This window comes from Phragmites australis, chromosome 9 (assembly GCF_958298935.1).
Source record: "Phragmites australis chromosome 9, lpPhrAust1.1, whole genome shotgun sequence".
Lineage (NCBI taxonomy): Eukaryota > Viridiplantae > Streptophyta > Magnoliopsida > Poales > Poaceae > Phragmites > Phragmites australis.
Window position 1 is genome coordinate 644,106 of NC_084929.1, and position 15,204 is coordinate 659,309.

Genomic DNA, 15,204 nt, shown 5'->3' on the forward strand with positions numbered 1-15,204 from the left:
GCCCATATGGGATACCACATCAAGTCCAGTACAAAGTTGAAAATTAGCACATGAAAGATCTTTCAGATGAATAAAAAAGCACAAGGTAAAAATTCTCGTGTTCCAAACAGGGTTGAGATCCACATCGTTGGACCGTGCTTCGAGATTCGTGCATCACACCGGAGAAGGAAAGCCTTTCTCCGGCCGCCGGTAAACCCCCTGCGGCGACGCGAGCAAACTCCGACCGACCGACCGACCGACCTTGAGGCCCCGAGCCAGCTTGTCTGCTAGAGAGAGAGAGAGAGAGAGAGAGAGAGAGAAAGAGAAGAAACCCTAGCGATCGATCGAGACGCAGCGAGGGAGGGCGATGGAGTACCCGGCGGCGGTGGCCGGATCGGGAGGCTACAAGTACTGCTACCCGCCGCCGGCGAAGCCGCACTCGCACTCGCAGCCGCTTCGCCGCCCGCCGCGCCCCGCCGCCCGATGGGTCAAGCAATGGTGCGTTCTTGTGCTCTCTCTCTCTCTCTCTCTCTCTCTCTCCTCCCTTCTTGGGAAAGTTCGATGTTTCTGCCCCCAACTCTACTAACCGACCGAATCCGTTGCTTTGCGCTCGATTTCCAGGATCCCTCAGGATCTCGCGGCCTCCGGCGGCAAATGCTCCCTCTTCAAGTGGGTCAAAGGTACTAATTCCTCCCAAATCATCTTCCCCCTTTCCTTGATCCCTTTTTCCTGTGCTGATGGTGGTGGATACTTCTTCACTCTCTAGACGAGCTAGCTAGTGGTAAATAAATCGGCAATGCTGATGATGGTTCCTGATTTCTAGGGCACGTCTGATCAGCTGCAGTCTCAAGCAGTGTTTCACATTTGTGAGAGCCTACAACTGTTTAATTGATCACCACTTTCCTTAATCTGTGTGCAGAGGATGGGTACAAGAATTCCAAGGATAACCTCAAAGGTCCGGAGGTAGAGGCCCCCAAGCCTGAACCGACCATGGAGATCCTTTTCCTCTGCAGTTACGATAATTGTGGCAAGAGCTTTGTAGATGTCAGTGCTCTCAGGAAGCATGCGCATGTGCACGGGGAGAGGCAGTATATCTGCCAGGAGCCTAACTGCGGGAAGGTATCTCCGCTGAACTGCCTTATCACATTTTTTTCCCCTTCAAGTATTGACATACGTGCTTCAGTACCGGTGAACTGATCTGTGATTTAACACGGTAGATGAAATTGTCTTAAGCTTTTCGTGTTTAATTGAGGATCTCTATCTCTTCTTATTCCTTTTGTGCCATCTGTAAAGACATTTTTCTCTTGTTTCCCTATAACCTAGTTGTTTTCATCTTTTTTAGATTTTACTCTATAGTTACGTTGCAGCAAATGCCAAAGCGAATTGTACCTCAATATGATGATACCTTGCATACACGAAAGCCCTACCCAATCAACTGTACATTTAAGCCCTTGCACTCTGTTTTACGTTACTTACCTATGAACCACGCGGCTGTTACATGTATATGCTGAGCACTTTTAATGTCACAAGTCACAATTCAAGTCATATTTACTTGGTTGCTTTATCTTGCAGAAATTTGTTGATAGCTCCAAGTTGAAGAGACACCATCTTACTCACACAGGACAAAAGGATTTTGTTTGTCCTCATCCAGGCTGTGGTAAGGTGATTATCTCATTCCTCTCTGCCCTCCAGAGATTCACTTGTAAGGCCCCGGTTGGCACAACTCCAGATCCAAGAGTTTTTGGAGCTAGTCAAACCTAGCTCCAAGAAATCTTGGATCTAGAGCGGTGGGTGGATTGAGGGTATTTAGTTGAGCCATCTGATTTTTATTTTGGACTAAAAATAAAAGTTTAAATCACTTTATTTCATCATACAAATTTCAGATCCAGTATGGATCTCGGAGCTGGAGCTATACCGAATATACCCTAAGTCTCCTTAGAGTTCTATTGCACTGCAGCACTTTTGTCTCACCATGTGCCTTCTATTTTTCAGTTATCTTTTCCATACTTATTCAAAGCAAAAGGCCTAACTAATGGTGCAAAACTGTTGTAGTGCCCTGCCAATTCTATCCATTTCAAAATGTTTCTTTGATTTTTATATTAGTTCAAAATGTTCAATTGCTATGCTCCCAAGATTGTTGCTAATTTTCAAGGTTTATACATCGCAAAACTTCCACTGTGCACATCCATGAGTAACTAGATCAAAATAGGCACAATTTAATCTTGTTGCAAACAAATGCTCTTAATTTCAGGCCTTCTCATTGGATTTTAACTTGCGGTCGCACCTGAAAACACATGCATTGGAGAATTATCATATATGCCCGTTCCCAGCATGTGGTAAAAGATTTACAAGCGACTCCAAACTAAGAGTCCATGTCAAGGCACATGAAAAGGTATGTTGCTATTGTGCGTAAACTTCCATAATCATCATTTAGGGCGCACTTGTCCTTGTGGTTGCTTTTTGGCTGTAGTTTGTACTATTCTTTAGATACAGTAACTATTTACAACCTCATTTTTAGATCCAAATGAGAAATATGTAAATATAATTGTTAAATTTCTCTTAACTACTTTCTACACTGTGGTGCTAGAATGCCAGACTGTATTGCAGTATTGCTCAGTGCAGCTGCTCATTTTTTGTTTTTGTGTTATATGTTGTGCTAAACTGCTCATACTATAGTCGTTTTGCGATCTGCCTATGAGCCTCCTTGTAGATACCTTTTTTCATCTTTGTTATTTATGGAATTATGAAGAATTATGAGGGTTACACTAAAAAAATTTATGTCCTATGATATATTTTAGATAACACACTGGGGATTATGTTGTTTATGGGTGAACATAAGGCTATAGGCTATAGGAACTGCCTTGTTTTGGTCTCTGACAGCCTTGGCACTTGGTGAGATTTTGTGACTATTCTGCAAGTGTAACTGATTAACTGTATATTGTATTTATATGCGTAAGCAAAACCCAATTGCAAGAAGTTGCAGCACATCTAGTTTGCTATATTGATTACTATAACTGAAACCAACCAAATAATCATTTTTTAGAAGTTCCATAGTGTTACATCATAAATATTCAGTTGTTAATACGAAGTTTGCATACTCTTCCGGTGTGTTATTGATCGTGTCCAATGCGTTGATGCTGCAGACTGGAACTCCTGTACCAGTGCAACATACGCCACCATCAGAAAAACTGCAAAGCACCGTGAAGCCTTCTACTCCAGCAACCACAAGCTATGCTGAGCGCCCCTATGTCTGCCCCTACGAAGGTTGTGACAAAGCATACATTCACAGTTACAAATTGAACCTTCATCTAAAAACTCAGCATCCTGAACACGGTCAAGAGGAAAATGGTAAGGTCAGCATGCCTGTTGGTCAGCATGCTGTGAATGATCCCACCTATCAGTATAATTATGCTGAGATTGGTGACACCGCACCAAACCCAAAAAGAAGCAAGACGAAACGAGTGCACAAGGTCCCTTCATCTAAAGTGTACAATGCCAAGGTATCCAGTGCAATGCCTGCCAATATCAGTGGTGTCAAGAACCAGTGGTCAGGTAAGGCTATGTACGAAGATGATAGTGAAGAGACGGAAGAAGATGGTGGCGACAGCATTGAAGATGGCTGGAGATATGGCAACAATGTTGATGATGAGGAAACACAGGATGAAGATTGACCAGCAGCTCCTCTTCTTCCCTTTACTGACATCCTGCTGAGGTGCATCCAAGTTAGATGTGGTGGTCTGTCCCCTTTTAGTTTCTGCAAATTCTAGACACTGGTAATTAGTGGATATTTTTTAACTTTAACAGTAGACAGTAGTCGGCTTAGATTGTGCATGGATATAAATTATTATCTGTTAATCTGTTCCTGAATATCGGCCTCTCCAGAAAACCTCTGTTCCCAGTAATAGATGTAACTGTTATACCTTTTTTTTTTCTTGAACATGCTGACGTGTCATTCCATTAAAGTAAAACAACACACGACCACACCTTAAAAAAACATAAGCACCTGAAAAAAAAAACAAGACGACTAGCAAGAACAACAAAGACCCAGCTAATAAGCCGCGAAGATGCTTAGCATCAGCAGCACTCCAAAGGGCGCCCACACCACGGCACCAGCCACCCAGTGCACCACTAGGCTCACGTTTGGAGTTACACTGTTGAAAACACAATTATTACGATACTTTATAATTCTTAAGCCATAAGAATAATAAAGGAGTTAAAACCTTTTTTAAACTGCCTATTGACTAACTTAATAGCGTGGTACCACCGAACTGGGAAGACCACCACACTCGGCTGAGGCGTCACAGCTTGTAGCCTGAGCTTTAGTAGGATGATGAACCAAATTTGCCGAGCAAACACGCACGAGCCCTAACTGTCATACACGACGAGATGCCCTTGTCATTATTTTGACAGTCCATTTATGCGAGATATTCTATTTTATCTTATGATTTTTTTTTATCTTTATATCATTGGAATTTGATTTTTCTTGTCATAGTTTTAAATCTTCGTAGTGTTTCCTTCACTTTTTTAGTTTTTTTTTACTAATTACTGCTTCAAACACCATCCACGCGATTTAGCTAAAAGTTCGTCAAAAGCGGGACAAGCAGAATGCACGGTGCATGGAAGAGTTTTATGATGATGTACAATACTTATTTTTCTTAATTTGAATTGCCTACTCTTGAGCCCTAGCAACATAACCTCTAAAGCTCATGCCTTGTGAGTTTGTTCTTCAGGTAGGGGGTGGCTTCCTCCCTTGAGATGCCATATGAATTCGCAATGACGTCGATGTGGCTCGCCATGGAGTTAGGGTTCGTCTTGAATGATATGTGTATTGAAACCCTTCGCCTTGTGCTTTCTCCACGACAGCATAGTTCTGCGGTATGATGAGCAACTGCCCACGACGAAGCACGCCATCGAACGCTGCTCTCCCATTGCCATCCACAACTTGAACCCTGGCACTGCCTTGGATCGTGTACATCACGATGTGAGCGTCCAAGTTCCAGAATTAATGGTGAAAGAATGGCGTCCTACAATCACAGTAGAAAGAATTTTTATTTATTTACCAGAATTGCATCAATTTTGAAATAAAAGGATTGTATCTCATAAATCATATACATATATATATATATACATATACATATATATATATATATATACATATATACATATACATATATATATATATAACTAGTCTGTTCTCCCGGGAGACACACACTGTACTTGGTATAGGTCTAGTCGCACCGCAGTCATTTGTATGAGGTTGAGGATGGGGAAGTTTTGGCTGTTAAGACGTGTGATCCTTCCACATTGCATCAGGGGTTTCGATGTTTTGCCTCCATGGCACAAATGTTAATGTTCTTGTCATCTAAACCATTGCTATCTGTTTCTTGCTGCTGTGACGACAAGGAATATCGAAGGCCATGCTCCACAGGAACTATCTCACCGCATCCATCATCTTGGCTCTCAAGCCTCCTCGCCACATCTTCACTCATCACCCCTAGGGCTTCGCTCAGTAATTCGACGCCCAACCCTTCGAAGATGCTCTCCGGCCGCATAGTGACGCTGCCCATTGTTGAAGCTCCCAGCTAACAAGAATTTCTAGATGCTCGTCGTCGTCACTAAACCCAGCAGTCTCTTGCATGGGGGCTGGGGCATCCCCACAGTACCTCTCCCGACGAGGGCGTGTGTGTTGGAGTAGCGAGGCAGCAGAAGCCCCCGGAGGCTCGACGACGACGAGACGGATCGGGAACACGTCGGCGCAGCGGAGCTGCTCGTTTCGCCGCGCGCCTCGTAGTGCTCGAAGTACTCCACGAAACCAGACTCCGACTGCACCTTCATCAGCGGCTCCAGCGCCCCTAGCCTGTCCAAGAACTGCACTCCCTCGGTGCTCCTCGCCGGCTCAGCTGGGCCTGCCCGGTGGAGCCATGGCAGCACAGGAGGAGAAGCAAGCAGCAGCGCATCAGAGGATGTTACCGCCATGACTGAATCGATGTAGCTAGAGGCCAAGCAAGCAAAATGAGAAAGAAAAGACTGAATGGTTGCGCTTGCTTGTTTGTAGGTTCATGAATCATGCATGCATGTACCACTTCATGGATTACTCGACTCAATCTGTCGTCTGAAGCAAAAGGCTGTTTTCAGACGGCTGAATAGCAGGACCCTTATTATATATATTGTGGGTTTGCTACGTCTTTCACGTTTCACCTACTTTTGTGAGTCTTTTTTTTCTCCTCCTTATTGTATTTGTAGGAGAAAGAAACTCTTTTTGCAAATAATAATGCGAATGGAAACAGGGGGAAAAGAAAAAAAAAAGTCACTAGACGGTAAACAAAATATGACGAAAACTGGAGATGCGGGGGATCGAACCCCGTACCTCTCGCATGCAAAGCGAGCGCTCTACCATTTGAGCTACATCCCCATCTTCTAGATTTGCATGTAAGAAATCCACAGGAATAAAAGGAGCATGCGCATGAGATGGCACCACAGTACATACAGCTTTCAGCTAGTTCAGTATTTTCTCATTATTACGACGCAGGAAGAAACTCATCCTGTTTTATATTACTGTATGTACTCCGTAGCAGAGACTACAGAGTACGCAACTGTTTAGCTGCAAATCGTCAAATATCGTACAACTGTATCGCGGCCATGGTACTACTGGTACACCGTACAACGACGCCATAAGAAACCAGCTAGATCATGCATTATGAAAGCTAAGATCCACAGGATATTGATTCCCCAGTGATTCATCTGCCAGTATATATTCTGCCACACGTATCAGAAAGGTAGTATATATATTGCGTTTAGAACTCAAACCACTTGCTCTAAATGAAAATTACGTTTGAATTTGCATCTAGCGTCATCTATGCAAGTAGCACCGATATACAACTCCAGCCTGGGGATTGACCCATCCAATCGTCTGCTTTGTTTAGAGTCCATTGCACAAATTAAAATAACTCTTGCACTGCAGGTACTGGAATATATACTCCAGTTAATCCTGGTCTTGAACTTTCCTCCATGGATACCAAATCAGAACCAGACGTATGTATGCGTCTTGGCGATCTTACCTAAAGAAATGCAAACATCGCGGTCGGATCACAATCGGCAGTTTCGAAAAGCCCCAAACACATCAACGAAATGGTGGTTCTTGACTACAATCTTCAAGATGGCATGGTTGATATTCACAAATATCCCTTGTTTATTTGTTCTTCCAGTTCATTGAACCTCCAAGCATCATTGACTGAATATTCACCTGCGAAGCAAACGTTAAAACCACAATATTTGAAATTTTGCATCACTGACCAAAGAGGCTTATGTGCCTTCAAAACCACAGGGAACATGTTTTCGGTTGATTATAGCTTAAACCATGTAGAGATGCACAGGATAGCAAATTACCTATTGAGTCTCTCCGCAAGGCAGTTAAATGAGCACAGCTGCAGGCAAATGTACAGATTGAATTTAATCACCGCAATATATCAAGCATAAAAGAGATGGAGATGCCCAAGGATAGTAACTAAAATGAAACTGGAAAAAAAGAGCATTATTCTATGATTGAAAGATAGAGTGTATCTTAAACTGCATCCAAGAATAAAGCAGGAATAAATATTTGTTCTATTACATCTCAGTGGAACAAATACCAGAAACTAGTCAACTTCAGTAAAATAGCTAAATTCAAAACGTTTTTCTTCAGTCCAACAACATTTGATACTTGTGGAATATGAAATGTAAAACCTCAGCCCTTTAGTAGGGGGGCAAAGTTGCCCATGTGATGTGCCATGGAGGTGGGTTAATCCCACATCGGATGATTAAGGGAGCAATATTAGTATGTATGCCACTTGGCCCAAAAAATGGTACCCCCGGGTTAACCTTTTACGCACATCCAAGGGAGAAAGCGTAAGCAAGGTGCTAAACGTGCACATGCCTTTAACACATGGGAGCTGGGCTGTGTGCGGATTTTTGGGCCTAGGGTGTTCATTGAAATTCAGTACTAAAAAGGGCAAATAAAGTAATTTGGTAACCTAACAGCATGACACTAAGTGAAGGATATTGCACAAAACTGACTCAAACCTTCTTTTTCAGAAACCTAAAAAGGCAATCAATATGTAATTCTGACACTTCTATTCAGTTATATCGCATTATACATGCTGATGTTCATTTATGTAGACTGTGCACACACAGAAAGATCACAAACACTTAAAATGAAAATAAGCCTCATACAAGAATAATAGAGAAAACCTTCCAAGTGCTTTCCCCAAGTCTGCACAGAGGGACCGAATGTATGTTCCTTTTGAGCAAGTAACTCGAAATATCAAATTTTGTCTGTAGACATGCAAAACAAAATTAATCATCAAAAGTTCAGGAAATGGTATGAACATTATATTGAGATCTGTATTATCCACTACGAATTCAAAGGTAGGAAAAGGGGAACATAAGAATACCTGTCTTCCAAACTGCGCTCAATATCAAACTTGTATATTGATATACGTCTTGGTGAAAGCTCTATTGTTTCACCTCTCCTTGCTTTGTCGTACATCTTTTCACCACCAACCTGATACCCATTATCAACCGCAAGAAAATAACACAAGTAAAGAACTCGCGATTTCATGGTTGATAAACTATGAGTAATAAGCCGTGTGACAGCACATTGAAGATCTAACAATAATATCAAGTTGTATTGTGACAAAATCCAACTACATCTTTATGTCATTATTGTGACCAACAAGTCTTGACTCTTCAGATAGTGTGACAAGTGTAACCTATATGCACCTTATCTTTCTTTTCCTTCTTTCTTTTCCATAGAATCAACAATATAATTCAAATGGTTTCTAACTTGTTATCCAACAGATGTGCAAAATTACTGAGTAGATTGTCATCCATGCATAACAGAAAGTTATCAACTCCACGAACAACTCTAGCAACAGCTTCTCTTAAGTTAAATGGAAAATTAGTTTTAGTATATAGAAGGATACTGTACCTTAATGGCAGAAAACATCGGAGGAACTTGCCATATCTCACCCTTAAATGATGCTGCTGCCTTTCTAATATCTTCATCTTTGATGTGTTCCCATGGTTCCCTCTGGATAACCTGATCATGAATGGATGGTTAGCCATAACTTTTAAACAAAATACACATAACTTGAACTAAAATCAATATAAACATAAAAAAGTTTTTAGTAAGTACTCATTGGGATTGGGTTTGGCAAGAACAAATGACTTTAACTTAATTATTCCGTGGAAAAGTTGAAATTGCAGACGATCAACTATTGAGATCTCAAAATAGAAGTTTAATTTCCATGCTATTAATAAAGATAGGATTAACATATTAACCTACACCACTTGAATGAGATGTAGAACATATCAGTCAATAAGGTAATAAATGCTTTTGAAAATAGAATCTTTTCTGTAGAATTTTTCAGTAACAATAACATTGAGCATACAGAAGCATAATTAACTTTGCACCTAATAAGTCGGTACTTCGTGTTACTTCCTCACATGCCATACAATAAAGTAGATCCACTTGCACAATTTCTAGAATTGAAGAATGTTCAGCAAACCATTTTAAAGATGCTAAGATACATACTGATGAATCTGCATCCCAGGTTGATGTAGCTTCTCCAAGTCGGAAAACACCGCTATAGCCTTTAACCATTCCTTGGTAGCTTCAGAAGCATGAAAACATTCATTCAGGGAAAAGGTTCCGCTAAGTGCTAGAGATGGAGGGACAATAAGTAGAGAAAGCACCCAACCTAATTCTTCCGATCCATCATATTTATTTTATTCCAAAGTCCTACTAAATGTCTAAACTAGAGCAAATTTAAAGTAACGTAAGCCACAGGAAGTCCGTTCCAGTATCCACAAGAATAAGCTTTCGCCCAAAGGAGAAGATAGGACATTACCTATCAACTATTTTGGTTGCTTTTCCTACACAGACAATCAATAATCCAGTTGCCATAGGGTCCAGAGTGCCAGCATGTCCAACCTGCCATCACAGATATCGTAAACATACTCTTTGAACTATGAACTAAAATGACATTCTGATACAAAGAGAACCATGAAATCACCTTTTTCACTTTCACTAACCGCCGCAACTTTCCACAAACAGTAAATGAAGTCCATCCTGATTAGCAGATAGACAAGTTCAGCCCTATAAACCAGGATGGAAGGCAGCAGGGTAAAACAGTGCCCCAAGAAAATCCTCTCCTGCATATTGACTAATTATCCACACTGATAGGAAATTGAAACCAATCTTCAGGCAAGCTGCAGTAATGCCACATTGCCATGTAATTGTTGCGCATACCGCTAACATGTCAAGAAAGGAATCACCTTTGGTGCATCAGTTCAGATAGCTTACTACTGTCACCTTGATCTCACACACCACAATCTAGTACTGATGATGCAACGGATGGCATACCCATGAGAGTATGAGACACTGCACCAAAGGGGAGAGTGAAAGGCGTCACCTTTGGGCTTGTCAATGAGCACGACGGTCCCGGCCGGCCCGTCCCACCTCGGCGGCAGCTCCGTCGTCCTGCTCACGAGATACGGCTGCGGCCGCTCCTCCTCCCTCTGCACCTCGCGCTTCGCCTGCCGCGGCTCCGCTCCCACCGCCACCGGCCTCTTTGCCTTCGCCTCGGCTTCGCCGGGGCCCTTCTTCAGAGACCTGAAGAAGTCCTCCACCTTCCTCTCCAGCACCTCCCCTTTGTTGTTGTTGCCGTCCTCCCGCTTGGACTCCCCCTTCACCTCGTCGTCCTCCTTCTTCTCGTCGTCGAAGAAGACGAGGCCCCTGTCGGCGTCGGAGGGCGGCCCGGCGTCGGCGGGGACGAAGGCGTTGTCGAGGGACTGGTGGGGGAAGTACTTTTTCTCGAGGCGGTAGAGCATGCGGTAGTGCTTGTCCTTCTCCCAGGGCATGGCGAAGGTGTCGTGGAAGTAGAGGGCCTCCTCGCGCGCGTGCAGCCGCGGGAAGTCCACCACCTCCGGCCGGAGCTCCACAAACTCCGAGGAGGCGGAGGACGGCTTGGTGCCGGAGGCGGCGTCCGGGTCGGGGAGGAGGCGGCTGCGGCGCTTGCGGAGGTAGCGCCTCTTGGAGCGGTCGAGCGGCTGCTCGTCGGGGGGCGGCTGGCGGTCGGCGCCGGCGTCGGAGGAGGATTTGGGGGGCTTGGGGTCGGCGGGGCGGTGGACGATGAGGTCGTAGTAGAGTGGGTAGGGGGTAGCGGTGAGTGAGAGGAAGCGGCGGGGGAGGCGGAGCAGTGGAGACGGCGAGGAGGAGAGCAGCAGCGCCGCCGCCATGGCTTCCGTTCTGCCTCCTCGAAGAAGCATCCCTCTATTTCTCTGCGGCGCGCGGCGTCATCGGCAGCATCGCCGTTCGATCGGAGATGGACGGCCCAGATGCACTGGCATCCCATTGCGTACACCCCGATTGGAACGCGCAAATCTCATTGAAATTTGAAGAAGATTTGCAGAATTCAAACAGAACAGCTGCAAAGAGACCAAACAACAGCTGCAGATCGAAGTCGATTGTAGATTGATACATGACATCATCTACAATCCTCGCTCTCGTCAAGGCTAGTTAGTCACCATGCATTATTTTTTAGAGCAAATTGCACAGAACCATAAACTTTAGGCAAAACCATAACTTTTAAAAAATTTACACTTAACCACAACCATTACAATTGTTAAAAAACCACGATTACTAAAAAAAAATTACCTGATATGTGGGACCCACTTGTTGGTCACACTAGCAAGTGGGCCCCACATAAGTTGTTGTCCTCAATGGCAAATGCAGTGATGGTGTCCTGCCCACCAAGATGCATGAGAAGAAAAGGTGCCCAAAGGAAAGCAAGTGGATGGGCCGCCCTTAATGTGTCGCCGTTTCCAGTAGTGATATCCTTGTGCCGCGAGAGAAAGCCGAGGGCGTAAACTGCAACTAAATCTGCCCCCAAATATGCTATCCACATGGAAAACCTAAGTAGTGCATTGATGCTACGCCGCCGATGGCCACCAGTAAAGAAGAGAAACATCTGAAGTGTGAAGCTGAGGAGCACTAGCAACTGGATTTCCCATTTATTAAGAAATTGGACCAAGCTCTCCATTGTTAATTGGATGCTGTATCTTTGACCCCCCGCCCCTGTTGGTATATACGTACGTCAGTGTGGTTTCTTCCAAAATAATAAAAGTCATGTTCGCTTATTTATACAATGTTTATCTTAAAAAGTTCCTACTCTTTTCTCAGCAAGTTACTATGCGCATGAAACTCACGGATAAAACATGCAAGGTAATGATAATCGGAAGAACTTTGATACAAATAAAATTATTTGTTGCATCTAGACATTAAACATTACATGGATGCCTACGTCTTGTATGCACTATGTCATAGAGTTGCGCCTATGGCCTAGGCTCGACGTGAGGGCACCGCCTAACGCCTCAGTGCACCTAGGCGAGTTGCTTTTTTGAACCATGAAGAGATTATAGTTTGCTTTTGTATTGCCAAATGATTACAATAGGGATGCTCATAGTCGGGATTAATAGGGAGCGTTTGTGTTACAGTGTGATCTTGTTACTGATGGTTCTCTATCGTCCCGTCATTCGGTGGCATACTTCTGTTTTTCTTTTAGAGGAAAAATAGATATTTTATGGATTATGCAGGCAGCACTACAATCATAGAGCACTTGGCGTTCAATACAATTTGAGCTTCAGGTAACCAAATAACCGGGCTATGAGTTCTACTTCAGGTAACCAAATAACCGGGCTATGAGTTCCACTAGAATGTTGCGCAACTCATGTACGTACCACATTGTGCGTATTTTAAGAGACTTCTAAGCATAAAACCAGGTATTTTCAACAGAGCTCCTGCTTACAAAAATGTATTTCTCAATGCCAAATGGAGCTTACTACATCTACAGTAACTGATCTATGCTTATGGAAAACAAACTGCAAGGGGAAATAATGTTATGTCTCAGAAATACTTCACAAGCATAATTGAAACTCAGGAAGAGTAATCATTGCCTGCTTGTTCGTGGCTGGTTGGATACTTGGGTCCTTGGATAATTATTAATGAGCTTGCTTCAGCAAGCTGATATGGTGCCACTCTTAGCCTCTTGCATGTCCTAAGAAGCCTGAATAAAACAAATGGCAGGTACTTCATCAGCTTATCTACCATCAGTGTAATATGATGCTACATCGATGTACGATTTTTTTTTTTCATTTCTGCTTTACGTACCGCGTATATAAATAAATTTCAGATTCGTTTGATCCGTCGCTACAAGTCGATATTTCTTCAGCACTGATGTCCACCGTTCCTTCCTACAAGCATAGAGGTGAGGTTAGAACATGTTGACGCATACCTTAGAATGGAATATTAAATAATCTAAAACATAAAATATTGACGCATACCTTAGAATGGAATAGATGGATGCTTGGATTACTTTCAGCCAAATGCCTGATCAAGTTGTGTTTTCTAACTTGTTATGGCGTGTGAAGCCGCATATTGCTTCTGCAAATGCTTTATAAAACATGTTACCATGTTCCTTTCTTGTAGCAGCTGAAGGAGCAAAGAAGCAATGTATGTCGAGATAGTGCCTTTTATACATTCCTTGGAAGAAGAGCAAGGGTAAAGAGATTCCTTTCTGGCAGGAGCCGAAGAAGCAAAGAAGCACTAGATCTCGAGATCTGTCCTATATATTTCTAGCAAGAAGAGCAAGAGTACTTGAAGAGATGCTTCTCGTCTATTTCCCCCGGCCTAAACCCCCGCCGTATTATTCATCATTCTTCATCAGAAATTAAGCGGAACAGTTACCATTTTCCAATGCCCTGTGGGTAATGAACGACGTTGTTTAACATTTTAGTCGCTCCAACGCGCCATGTTTTCTTCTAAATTTACTTTTATTCCCAAAAGAACAGATTCTTAAATAATTTAATGCAAAGTGAAAGTGCATCTAGCCTCTATATGTGGTTTTGTTAATTAATGATAATATTTATAGACTAACAATGATGTTAAGTTTGTTAGTAGGTTGTTCCATAGATGATGTATGGATGAGAGATATGCATGAGCTCTAAGTGAATTGGGAGATTGATAATGCATCAAGATGAATAAGCTCTAGGTGATGCTCGGATGAGTGATGACAATGCCTATGGACTAACAATCATATTGGAAATTGCTATTAGGTTATTCCATAGGGGATGCAGATATGATGAAGCATGGATTCTTTGAGAAATGCCATGAGTTCAAAGAATTACATTAAAAGTCATTGAGATTTTAGTGTTGCTCATAAAAAGAAGAAGAAGCTCAATAAGATTGGTAATAAGCTTGAAGACTAAGTTATTCGTGGAGATCAAGTAACTAAAGGTATGACTTGTTAATAGAGTTTTATGGATTAACTCGTGTGCTATATGTTTAAGAATGAGTGGGGTTAGATTCTATATGAAGATTGACAATAAGATTGAAGGCTAAGCTACTTGTGGAGATCAAGTAACTTAAGGTATATAAGTTGTCATTTAGGTTTTATGAACTAACCAATGTGCTTTATGTTTAAGAGTGAGTTGGGGTTAGGATCCATAAGAAGGTATACGTTGAATTGAAATTATATGTGCCAAGAGTGAAGAACAAGAGTTGACTCCATATTTGATAAAGTGAATTCCTTGAAAATATCGAATACAAAATAGTTTCTATGGCAAGACGGTGAAGGGCAAGCAAGACTCGGCTGCGATGGATCATCCGATGGTGAAGGGCAAGCAAATGGCTTGGCACCAAAGGACCAAGGCGGTGGTGAAGAGCGAGTGAAGGCTTTGCGCCGATGGATCGTGCGAGGCCATGTGAAGCTATGGGTGATTCACATCAATCATATGAAGAATCAAGAAGAGATGGAGTGAAGAATATATGAAAGTTGACAACCCTTAAGGTTTGAAAGAAAGAAGCGGCATTTGAAAGTTTTCAAATGCTCAAAGTGGTTCAAACGAGTTTTATCTTTGAATTTGAGTATAGGTATGCCACACTGTTAAGAGGGATGCAACGTGAGCTAATTGTCGTGTCTCAGTACTCAAGAGTTTCTAACCAAACCCATAGTGAGAGTTCTTTTTAGAAATCTGGAGCGAAAAGTGTGGAAGTGTCCGAATTAGGTTTTAGAGTGTTTCTAATTTGAGCCTATATATTTTAGGTCATGAATTCAGTTGGTATGTGTAGCCCTCTGAATAAGCTTTCCATAAAATCCAAAATCGTCGAAATCGGACTCCGGGATCAAA

The 15,204-nt window shown here is 42.6% G+C and overlaps 3 protein-coding genes, 1 long non-coding RNA gene and 1 other non-coding gene across 5 annotated transcripts; 1 reads left to right on the forward strand and 4 right to left on the reverse strand.

Moving 5' to 3' along the window:
• The first annotated feature begins 248 nt into the window (after positions 1–248).
• Positions 249–3,883, forward strand: LOC133928266 (zinc finger transcription factor YY1-like). Its single transcript, XM_062374522.1, has 6 exons — positions 249–477; positions 601–659; positions 899–1,098; positions 1,552–1,641; positions 2,231–2,371; positions 3,123–3,883. Exons 1-6 carry the CDS (start codon positions 347–349, stop codon positions 3,648–3,650), a joined length of 1,149 nt encoding a protein of 382 aa, XP_062230506.1. The 5' UTR covers positions 249–346; the 3' UTR covers positions 3,651–3,883.
• Positions 3,884–5,203: 1,320 nt separating this feature from the next.
• Positions 5,204–6,112, reverse strand: LOC133929706 (glutelin type-B 2-like). Its single transcript, XM_062376491.1, has one exon. It carries the CDS (start codon positions 5,953–5,955, stop codon positions 5,575–5,577), a length of 381 nt encoding a protein of 126 aa, XP_062232475.1. The 5' UTR covers positions 5,956–6,112; the 3' UTR covers positions 5,204–5,574.
• A 206-nt stretch (positions 6,113–6,318) lies between these two features.
• TRNAA-UGC (transfer RNA alanine (anticodon UGC)) lies at positions 6,319–6,391 on the reverse strand. The gene has a single exon. It is a non-coding gene; the product is annotated as a tRNA-Ala (tRNA).
• A 354-nt stretch (positions 6,392–6,745) lies between these two features.
• LOC133929584 (uncharacterized) lies at positions 6,746–11,256 on the reverse strand. The gene is made up of 9 exons (XM_062376390.1): positions 10,431–11,256; positions 10,032–10,087; positions 9,867–9,949; positions 9,551–9,629; positions 8,945–9,055; positions 8,409–8,518; positions 8,206–8,289; positions 7,366–7,403; positions 6,746–7,222 (listed from the first exon to the last, which is right to left on the reverse strand). Exons 1-9 carry the CDS (start codon positions 11,254–11,256, stop codon positions 7,152–7,154), a joined length of 1,458 nt encoding a protein of 485 aa, XP_062232374.1. The 3' UTR covers positions 6,746–7,151.
• Positions 11,257–12,627: 1,371 nt separating this feature from the next.
• LOC133928268 (uncharacterized) lies at positions 12,628–13,639 on the reverse strand. The gene is made up of 3 exons (XR_009911422.1): positions 13,360–13,639; positions 13,187–13,269; positions 12,628–13,082 (listed from the first exon to the last, which is right to left on the reverse strand). It is a non-coding gene; the product is annotated as an uncharacterized LOC133928268 (long non-coding RNA).
• Positions 13,640–15,204: the final 1,565 nt, after the last annotated feature.